The sequence below is a fragment of the Elephantulus edwardii genome, unplaced genomic scaffold (genome assembly GCF_000299155.1).
Source record: "Elephantulus edwardii isolate Elephantulus edwardi_28Jun2011 unplaced genomic scaffold, EleEdw1.0 scaffold00014, whole genome shotgun sequence".
Lineage (NCBI taxonomy): Eukaryota > Metazoa > Chordata > Mammalia > Macroscelidea > Macroscelididae > Elephantulus > Elephantulus edwardii.
In genome coordinates, this window is record NW_006399764.1 from 7,805,347 (window position 1) to 7,815,841 (window position 10,495).

At 40.3% G+C, this 10,495-nt stretch overlaps 1 protein-coding gene across 1 annotated transcript; it reads left to right on the plus strand.

The window, feature by feature from the left end:
• Positions 1–4,206: 4,206 nt before the first annotated feature.
• IZUMO3 (IZUMO family member 3) lies at positions 4,207–6,846 on the plus strand. Its single transcript, XM_006881337.1, has 7 exons — positions 4,207–4,438; positions 4,564–4,638; positions 4,986–5,075; positions 5,275–5,292; positions 5,723–5,803; positions 6,279–6,366; positions 6,660–6,846. The coding sequence occupies exons 1-7, from the start codon at positions 4,207–4,209 to the stop codon at positions 6,844–6,846; spliced, it is 771 nt and encodes a 256-aa protein (XP_006881399.1).
• Positions 6,847–10,495: the final 3,649 nt, after the last annotated feature.

Sequence of the window (10,495 nt, forward strand, 5' to 3'; positions counted from 1 at the left end):
TTGACGGTACCAATCAGATCCAATTTGACGGTACACACACAGAATGTGGAAACTACAGAACAATTTCACTGATTTCACATGCAAGCAAGATTTTACTGAAAATTATCCAAAAACGACTGGAACAGCACATCAACAGAGAACTACCAGAAGTCCAGGCTGGTTTCAGAAGGGGTCGTGGTACTAGAGATACTGTAGCTGATGTTAGATGGATCTTGGCTGAAAGCAGGGAATACCAGAGGAATGTCTATCTGTGTTTCATTGACTATGCAAAGGCACTTGACTGTGTAGATCTTAACAAACTGTGGCTGACTCTGAGAAGAATGGGAATCCCAGAACACTTGAGCGTTCTAATGCGAAACTTATACTTGGACCAGGAGGCAGTTGTCAGAACAGAGCAAGGGAACACTGCATGGTTCAAAATTGGGAAGGGCGTACGCCAGGGATGCATCCTATCTCCATACCTTTTCAACCTATATGCAGAACAGATTATCCGGGAGGCTGGGCTCTATGAGGAGAAATGTGGGGTCAAGATTGGTGGACGATTTATCAACAATCTGCATTATGCGGATGACACAACCCTGCTTGCTGAAACTGAGGAGGACCTGAAGCGCCTGCTGCAGAGTGTCAAGGACTGCAGCCTACAATATGGATTGAGGCTCAATGTCAAGAAGACCAAGATTCTCACCACTGGACCAATCGGCAGCATCAGGATGGATGGTGAAGAGATTGAGATTGTACACAGCTTTAGTTTGCTTGGCTCCATAGTCAACAGTCTTGGCACCAGCAGCCAGGAAATTAAAAGGCGCATTGCCATGGGAAAGTCTGCTGTTAGGGACCTCTCCAAAGTGCTGAAGAGCAGTGGTGTCTCTCTGGAGACTAAGGTGCGTCTGATACAGGCTACAGTCTTCACAATCACCTGTTATGCATCAGAGAGTTGGACAATGACCAAGGAGGATAGAAGGAGAACTGATGCCTTTGAGCTGTGGTGCTGGAGAAGAGTACTGAGAATACCATGGACTGCTAGGAAAACAAATAGATTTGTCCTGGAGAAGGTTAAACCGGGTGGCTCCTTGGAGGCAAGGATTCTGAGGCTCCGTCTAACTTACTTTGGGCATGTAGTGAGGAGAGACCGGTCCTTGGAGAGGGACATCATGCTTGGGAGGGTGGAGGGACGGCGCAGGAGAGGAAGGCCCTCTATGAGGTGGATTGATTCAGTGACTGGGATAATTGGGATGGGAATGTCAGAGACAGTGCGATTGGCACAGGACAGAGTGAAGTTTAGGGCTGTTGTACATAGGGTCGCTATGAGTCGCAGGCGACTCGACGGCACATAACAACAACAAGAACAAATTTATGCATTTAACAAAAGATACTGAATTTGTCATCATCTTGAGAAAAGCAAGCTATCAATGCACATGGGGAAAATTCGCCATTTTTACCTATTAAATAAATTAAATAAGTAATTTTCCAAAATAAAAAAACTCATGCTCAGATATTTTTGGTGAATTCTACCACACATTTTAGAAAAAATAATACCAATTCCTGCAATCTTTTTTAGGAAATAAAGAATGCTTTTTCATTCATTTTATGAAGTCAGCATTAATTTTATGAATATAGACGTTAAAATTATTTTGACATATGAGTATCTATTGTGGGAATGATATTTATAATGTTGTTGTGTTATAAGGACTTACAGTAAAACATCACAGTGTTTAACATACTATGTCACATGATAAACAAATGTTGTTGTTATGTGTCTGTTATGTGCCATTAAGTTTTCCACAACTCTCAGAGACCCTATGTACAACCGCTCTGAACCCTTTCCTTTCCTGAGCCAGTCTCTCTGACACCAACACACCTAATCCCACTGCCCCAGTTACTGTATCTGTCCATCTCATCTGGGGTCTTCCTTTCCTGTGCTGTCCCTCCATCCTTCTGAGCATGATGTCCTTCTCCAAGGACCAGTCCCTCCTGGACATGTACCCAAAGTATGTGAGACAGAGCTTCAAAATCTTAGCCTCCATGATTTTCCACGGTTTCACCTTCTCCAAGAAAGACCTATTTGTTCTCCTGGTGGTCCGCTGTATGTTCAATTCTCTTAATCAGCACCACAATTCAAAGGCATCAAATCTTCTTCTGTCATCCTTAGTCATGTCCAGTTCTCTGAAGCGCAGCAAGTAATTGCAAAGATCATGGCCTGGATCAGACACACCTTCGTCTCTAGACCGACATTATTACTCTTTGGAGAGGTCCCCAATAGCAAACTTCCCAGTGCAATCTGTCTTTTGATTATCTGTCTGCTGATGCCAAAAATATTGATTGTGGAGCCAACCAAGCTGAATCTCAATCTCTTCTCCATCTATCATAGTGTTGCCAATTGGTCCAGTGAAGAGAATCTTTGTTTTATTGATGTTGAGCTTCAGTCCACATTGAAGACCTTGACCTTCTTCTTACCAGCACTGAGGAGGATCTGAAGTGTTTGCTGTAGAAAGTTGAGGACTGTTTTCTTCTGTGGTAGGAATATAAATAATATTCTCTTGCCTCAAAACCACTAGAACCTTTACTAGCCCGTGCTTGAGAACTACATTGTTCCAGCCTCCTTAGCTCCAGAAGATAGATATAAAATATACAATAGTAACATGGCAAGACTGTAAAAAAGCATCCTATAGGCAAAGTTAGCTTAAATTTTAGGGGGAAAATCAGTTTTTAATTATTTTATACCAATTGTACGTAGGATATTATTATGTTTCATCAAGTCACAACCAACCCATAGCTGACCCTCCAATGGGTTTTCAGAGACAGTTAATCTCACCAGAGAAGACCGTGTCCATCCTCCCACAAAGCAGCTGTTCTGATTCTTTCTCTATTAAAGTCTGGATTAAAAAGTCTCTAAGGCTCTAATTGAACTCTTTCACCATGCATCCTGTTGTGTTTTCCCTTAAGCTCTTCCAAGAAAAGCTCAGAAAATTAAGAGTGAGAGCAAGAATGCAATTGGTAATATGACTTTATTTTTCAGTCTGTTTCTTTACTGATAATAAAATCTAGATAACTAAAATATAAGTATCTCCTGTTTTAACACCTAGATGTGGAGAAATAAAAATCCAAGTCTTAGTCCTTCTACGCTCCATATTCTTGGACTCTATCTATTAAAGTTTTACAGGGTATTCTCATGGTAACAGCTCACTTACCTAAAACACAACAAAACAAAAAAAGTGCTGCACAAGGAAAATCTGATGTCAAGTACCTTTCCAAAGTGCTACAAAGCAAGGATAACAATTTAAAGTCTAAGGTTAGCCTAACTGAAGTCAAGTTTTGTTTTGCTTGTTTTTTCCTCAATTGTTTCCTGTGCATCTGAAAGATTGACAATGAGTAAGGATGACAGAAGAAAAGCCAATGCATTTAAATGGTGGTGTTGGAGAGGGTGTTAAGTATTCTGTGGATGGTCCATAGCCAACAAGTATGTCTCCAAGCAAAAACAACCAAATCACCACTTAAAGGCAAGGATGGTGAAATTGTGTCTCACTTTGAGCATATTGTAAGGAAACATCATGTTGGGAAGAGTGAAGAGTCAGAGAAAGTGAGGAAGACCCTTAACATGATGGAATGATACAGTGACTATAACATAGCAATAGGCTTTTGAGCATTTCCGAGATGATGAGGATGGGACAGGGTAGGGCAAGGTTCTGATCCGTTGGTCATAAAAGCCCTAAGAGTGGTTGTCAAGTCAACGGTACCTGACAAACAGTGGCATTCATTAAGAAAAGAGGTTGTGAAGGCCATTAAAATTTGTAAGGCTTTGGAATTTTCAGAAAAGATACAGTTCTGATGGTCAAGAGAAGTGCTAGAATCTGCATAAGGATATAAGAAAGAAAAAGCTACAGAACACTTTTCCTGAAACATCCTTTTGCAGAGAATCCTGCTTTTGTGAGCTCAAGACTTCCCTCCCTCATTAAGTTCTACACTCAGAACTCAGGTATCAGCTCCCCAACTGCCGGTTCCCTCTCTCCATAATGAAGGATAAAAGTTAGAAACCTGATTAAGATTCTCATGAAAATGAGATTTCCTAGATTTGGGATGGAAACAGAGGGGCAGATGGAGTCAGAATATGTAGTAGAAGGCTCTCATTCCCAGATATTTGAAGAAAAAAGGAACTAGGTGAACCAGTTGCCAAGACGACCTCTTGCTGAGGAGCCAAGTTTTAAGGAGATGGAAGGCTTGTGGTTATTCTTTCTCTTGTCCCTGTCCCTTGTAGCCTTCCATGAGGTCAAAGGCTGTCTGGAATGTGACCCAAAATTCATAGAGGATATTAGAAAATGGATAGAAAACATGATACCCTCAGAAGTCCCTGGTCGAGAAGTTCTGATTAAAAGGCAATCCGAGGAGATGAGTCATTTAAGTTCCAAGGTCTCCCACAGGGACAAGACGCTTCGGGTGTTGGGTGAGGGATGTTTGAGTCCTGAGAGTTTTGGGGATTTAAGGGAGAAGGGAGGCAGGAAAGTGAGCATGTTGGTCCAAAAATTTTACTACACAGATATAGTATGTACCCTCTTCCTTTCTCTCTAGATGTTCAAAATGTTGCCAACTTGAGATCATGGCTGACAAAGGAGTTTGAGAAACTGGCTGGTGAAACCTGGAGAGGTGAAGTACTTTTTTTTATATATACATTTCTTTTTATTATTATTATTATTATTAATTTCAGTGAACATCTACAGAGATTTTGGAATTTCATTCATTGTTGCACTTTTCTCCCCACCCACCTAGCCCCAGCGCCACCCCCAGTTCGCTCCTCTCCTTGAAAAGCAAAAGAAAAACTCCTTCATTGGTACCCGCACATCCTCACCCCCACCCCAAGTATAGTACTTTTTAATGTTAAAAATTGTATTTTTGTAAGAAAAGTTAGCTGGGGAAGACACAACAGAGATACTAAGATTAACTAAAGAGATAGTCTATTCCTTTCTTCTGATGTTCCCTGTACTTCCTCTTAGGGGTCTTTATCCTTCAAGGCAACCTTCTTCAAGTCCGGAAGACTCTGGAATCAAGAATAAATGAAATATTAAAGACATTCTCTGATGTTGGTAATGAATGATATCAAACCAGCAACACTTGAGGGCAGAGAAAATAAGGAGAGGAGACATGTCATTTCCCATGAGGCGACTTAGAATGGGTGAAGGGCTTGCTAGAACTTAGTGTTTAACTAAATAAGAATAATATGCTTGTAGGTATGGTTACATCAAGTTGATGTGAGCTCATGGGAACTTTCTCATTCTCTTCTAGCTTGTTCTGAAGATTGCAGTGAGTATAGTACCTGTGATACCTTGATATTTCAGCTCCAATTTTCCAAACTCCTTTGTTCTGTATGGTCCTATTTATTCTACCTGTCACACTGAGAACTAAATTCCAAGAATTGTGCTTATAAGGGGAACTTCCAGTATCTGACACTTAACTTCAGCTTATGAAACATTGCACACACTGAGATTTAGGAGGTGATCTAAAGCTTCTTTATCCCAGTAAAAGCCAAGCTACCGTATTTCTCACACCTTCCCAGACATGATTTGAATCATACCCGATTTTGAGATAAGAATCTTCGTTACCAGAAAATGGGGAAATAAAAAGCCTTGTAATCTTGAGAGTCATAGGAATGTCCCCCATCTAATCCATTCTATTTATCTGAACTAAGGAGTCTCACTAACACATCTCTCTTCTATCTTCTCATCTGTCTTAGTTATAACGGAAGGTCCTGTTCTTGATTGTTGGACCTGTCTTCGTATTACCGCTCATTGCTTCAGAGGCGAGTACTGTGGAGGTAACAAAGAAAGATTGTGGCTTGGTGCTTTGAAGGGTCAAAGGTTTTACTATTGGGTTGTTCTCTGATTTACTTAACAAATGGTTGGTAAGCACTTCGTATGTGCCCGTAATGGGTCATTTCAATAGTTTAAGAGTGTGTGTGTGTGTGTGTGTGTGTGTGTGTGTGTGTTGTCTTAAAATGCTGGTCAAAAATCTGTACTAGTACGAATAACTTGGCATTGGGTGACTTGCAAGGTCAAGACTTGAGAATATAGGAGTCTAGAACAGTAATGGAAAAATTGGACGAGAGGGAGAAGGGTTTGAAAAACCTACAGATATTGGAAAAATAAAAGGCACAATAACCAGAAGAGTAATGAAAGCGACGAATAGGGCAAAATTGGATGTGGGGAAAGATATGCACAGGTCGTAAGTTATGACTTACCTTCTTCAAATATATTTTAATAATGCTTTAATTACTTTTTTCCCCCTAAAAGATGATTTGAAGAGCAATGAGAATCGAGAGATTACACTGTTTCTGATCTTGCTGACGGTAGCTGTAGTGCTGGGAAGCACTTTGTTACTGTGAGTTTTCTGATATTCAAACAAATTCAAGTACATTTTTTGTTTAAAGCATTCTCAATGACCAATACAGGAAATAATGGGAGAGGAATATATGTAAAACCTGCCTATGATAAGAATGAAATGGATACCAACTTGATGGGATAATATTTGGAACTTTGGATGAGAGATGATTAAATAGGAGGAAGAGTTTTAAGCAAAGCCCCCAAAAAAGACAAGAATAATAATTGTGTAATTGATTTCAAGAGTTTAGATACTAATCCTCAAGTAGAAATTACCTTGTTTCTCTTCTCTAGCTTCCATATTTGTGTGTCTCATCGGAGGAAGATGAAGGCAATGCGAAGATCATTAAAAAATTTTTTGGAGAATAAAATTGAAGCATTAATGGTGATGACAGAAGAGAGGAAACACAATATTTTAGAACCTGGAAATGAATGCATAGACAAATTGATTGTTCATGAATCTCCGCAGTGTCTGTCATGAGAGAGAACTGGCAATTAGGTCATTTTGTGGTCATAGATCCATAATATTTAAAAGATGCAATATAAAGAAAAGTGAAAATCCTCACTGATACATGAAGCAATGCAAGCAATGAGAGAGGATGGATCTCTACTTATTGATAATTTTATGTGAAAGCGATACCTTTACAGAACTGAGATCTCTGACATGAAAGTTGGTTACAGTTTCAACTGTAATCAGTGTGACAGAATTCTTGTAAAAATTCATCAGTATGTAAGAATAAACTAATAGCCCCTCTTTGTCACATCCTCATTGGCAGTAACTGCACAGATACTTTTGCCAGTCTGATTTTTGTTATATCTGTGAGTAAACTGAGCATTTTTTTTTCACATGACTCTGTGTCATTTGGATTGGCTCAAAATGGAATTGTATATTTATATATTGTGCTGAGTTTTGTCTTTTTATTTTTAATATTAACAAAGTCCTCACAAAATAAAAATATTAGTTCTATAACTTGCAAGTATTTTGTTTTTATGTTTTGCTAAAAAGATCATTTGTTTCTTGTATATTTAAGCTTTACTTGCTTACCGACACGTCAATTCTCATTTCATCTTTAGTCTATGGAATATTCCAGAGACTGCCTAAAGACCAAAGAGATATGTCTTCAAAAACAGGCAGCTAGAGTGCTCCTCAGAGGCAAAAAGAGCAAAACTTTGTCTTACATACTTTGAGCATGTTTCTAGAAGAGGCTGTTCCTGGAAGATGAACATCATATTTGGAAAGGTGAAGCGTCAATGAGAGAGAGGAAGACCCTCAAACAGATGGATTAACACAGCACAGCAAGGGGCTTGAGTCTGTCAGAGACTATGAGGGTGTCTGGGCTCAGGGTAGGACAGGCATTAACTTGTTCATAGGGTCACTACGAGGGATACTCAACTTCACGGCACCTAACAACAACAACCCTTACACATCCTTCTAGATCCAATCTTTATGCGTTTTCATTATGTCAGAAACAGCTTCAAAATTAAAATGCTTTGTGTTTTCTAACTATTTAAGTGTACTGACTGCTAGGAGAACAAACAGGAGAGGGAGAAGCCGGAATGCTCCTTGGAGTCAAGGATTCTGAAGCTTCATCTGACATACTTTGGACATGTTGCAAGGAGGGACTGGTCCTTGGAGAGGGACATCATGTTTGGGAGAGTGGAGGGATGGCGCAAAAGAGGAAGACCGTCGATGGATCAATTCTGTGAGTGGAGTGGTGGGAATGAATGTGTTCGAGATGGTGATGTTGGCACAGGATAGAACAGAGTTTAGGGCTCTTGTACATAAGGTCACTAGGAGTTGCAAGCGACTCCATGACACATAACAGCAACAAACAATATCCACCAGTGTCTTTGCAAGAGAAACATGGGTGATCTCCTCCGATGCACAACCTCTAAAAACCCACTGGAGAAGGAACTTTAAGTTGATTCAGACTCAATGAGTTTGAGGGTTGGGTTTCTTTACTGCTGCTGCTGTTGTTGTTGTTGTTGTTACTATGCCCATTATCTTGCTTTCTTAAGAAGTTTTCAAGAATATTCAAGATAGTGCAGAATAATAACCAAGAGGAGTTATTCCTCTTAATAGGATTAAAGACTCAAGAAATGTACAATGAAATCCTTTAAAAAGCAGTATCAGGAAGAGTTCAAAGATTGTGCCTCTCCACCTAACTCATTATACTGAAGTTATTTCACATAAAACGGAAATTATTTGAACACCTTTTATGGTTGCTAATTTGGAAGGGGGAAAATGTTCTCTGGATAACCAAAGAGCAGAAGATATATGATGACTTAGGAAATAATTTTTAAATAATGTTGCTGTTGTTTTTGTTGTTGTTGTTGTTGTGTACCATCAAATCAAGTATGACTCATAGTGACCCTATGAACTGAAGATCTGAACCTAGTCCTGTCGGGCACCATCCTTACACTTCCTGACACACCAAAGCCCATTGCAGCGGTCACCTTGTCAATCCATCTGGCTCAAGATCTTCCTCTCCTTGACTGGCCTTCCACCCTTCCCAACATCATGTCCTTCCCCAAGGAATATCACATATAGCAGTATGTCGAAAGTATAAGTCAAAGCCTCCTCATTCTTACCTCCAGAGAACACTCCAGCTGCACCCTCTCCAAGACATATCTGTTCTCTTGCCCACCATGGGATATTCAGTGCTCTTCTATAACACCACAGCTCAAATGCATCATTTCTTTCTCTGTCATCCTAATTCATTGTCCAGGTCTTAGATGCATAGCTTGGAATCAGTAAGACCATGGCCTGAATCAGATGTGCCTTAGTTCTCAAACTGACATCACTACTTCTCAATAAGTTGGACAAGTCCCTAACTATATATTTTCCCAGTGCAATACATCTCCTTATTCCCTGACTGCTTGTACTAAAGGGTATTAATAATGGATCCTCTTATTTTTAAATATCTGTGGATAGCTTCATCTTGACAAAAAAAAAAACAAAACAAAACAAAAAACAAAACCCATACTGTAAAGTCAACCAATCTGAAATTGCACTGGTCATCTTAAACTGTTATTGTGTCTGTCAAGTCAGGACTGACTGACAGCTGTCCCTCCAGCAGGTTTTCAGAGGCAGCGAATCGCAGAGGAGGAGAGTGTCCATCCTCCTCCTGCGAAGCAGCTGGTGTATTCAAACCACACGCCTTGGGGATTGCAGCATGGTTTCTTGCCACTTGGCTGTTTTAAACTACATTTGCTCTTAATCCAGTGTTTCATCCATTTTAATGAAAAAGTATGTATTGACTTAAAGATTATGCACAAGGCACTTTGGTTTTGGTCTCCTGTGCCATCAAGCAGGTCCCACTCACAGTGATCCTGTGTATGCTGCTGTTGTCCCACAACATTGGACCCTGTGCGTAGCAGAACAAGCCAGTTTGCAGCATTCTCACAGCCGCTGCCATGCTGGAGCCCATTGGTGCAGTCTGTGTCAGTTCATCTCGATGAAAGTCTTCCTCTTTCTCACTATCCCGTTACTTTACTAAATATCATGCTAGGGATGATAGAAGGAGAATTGATACCTTTGAGCTGTGGTTCTGGAGAAGAGTACTGAATATACCTTAAACTTCTAGAAGAACAAACAGGTTCATCCTAGAGAGGGTGAAAGCAGGCTGTTCCTTGGAGTCAAGGATTCTGAAACTTTGTCTGGCATACTTTGGGCATGTTACAAGGAGAGACCAGTCCTTGGCGAGGAACATCATGTTTGGGAAGGTGGAAGGACAGAGAAAGAGAGAGAGCCTCAATGAGATGGACTGACTCAGTGACTGGGGTAATGGGGGTAGGTGTGTCAGAGACAAGAAGGTCAGCACAGGATAGAGCAGGGTTCAGAGCTGTGGTACGTAATCTGGCTATGAGCTGCAAGATACTCAACGGCACATAACAGCAATAACTCCAGCGTTTGTCTCCTGTGCCACTTGCCCAAATTATGTTAGAGAAAGTCTTATCATGCTATCATTCTCCCTTCTATGAAGCATACTGGTTGTACTCTTTCTAAGATGGAATTGTTTGCTCTTTGGGAAGCAAATGACATGTTCAATATTCTCTGCCAACAAAAGAATTCGAAGTATTCCTCTTAGTCTTCCTTATTCATGGCCCAACTTTTAAATCTATGAGTT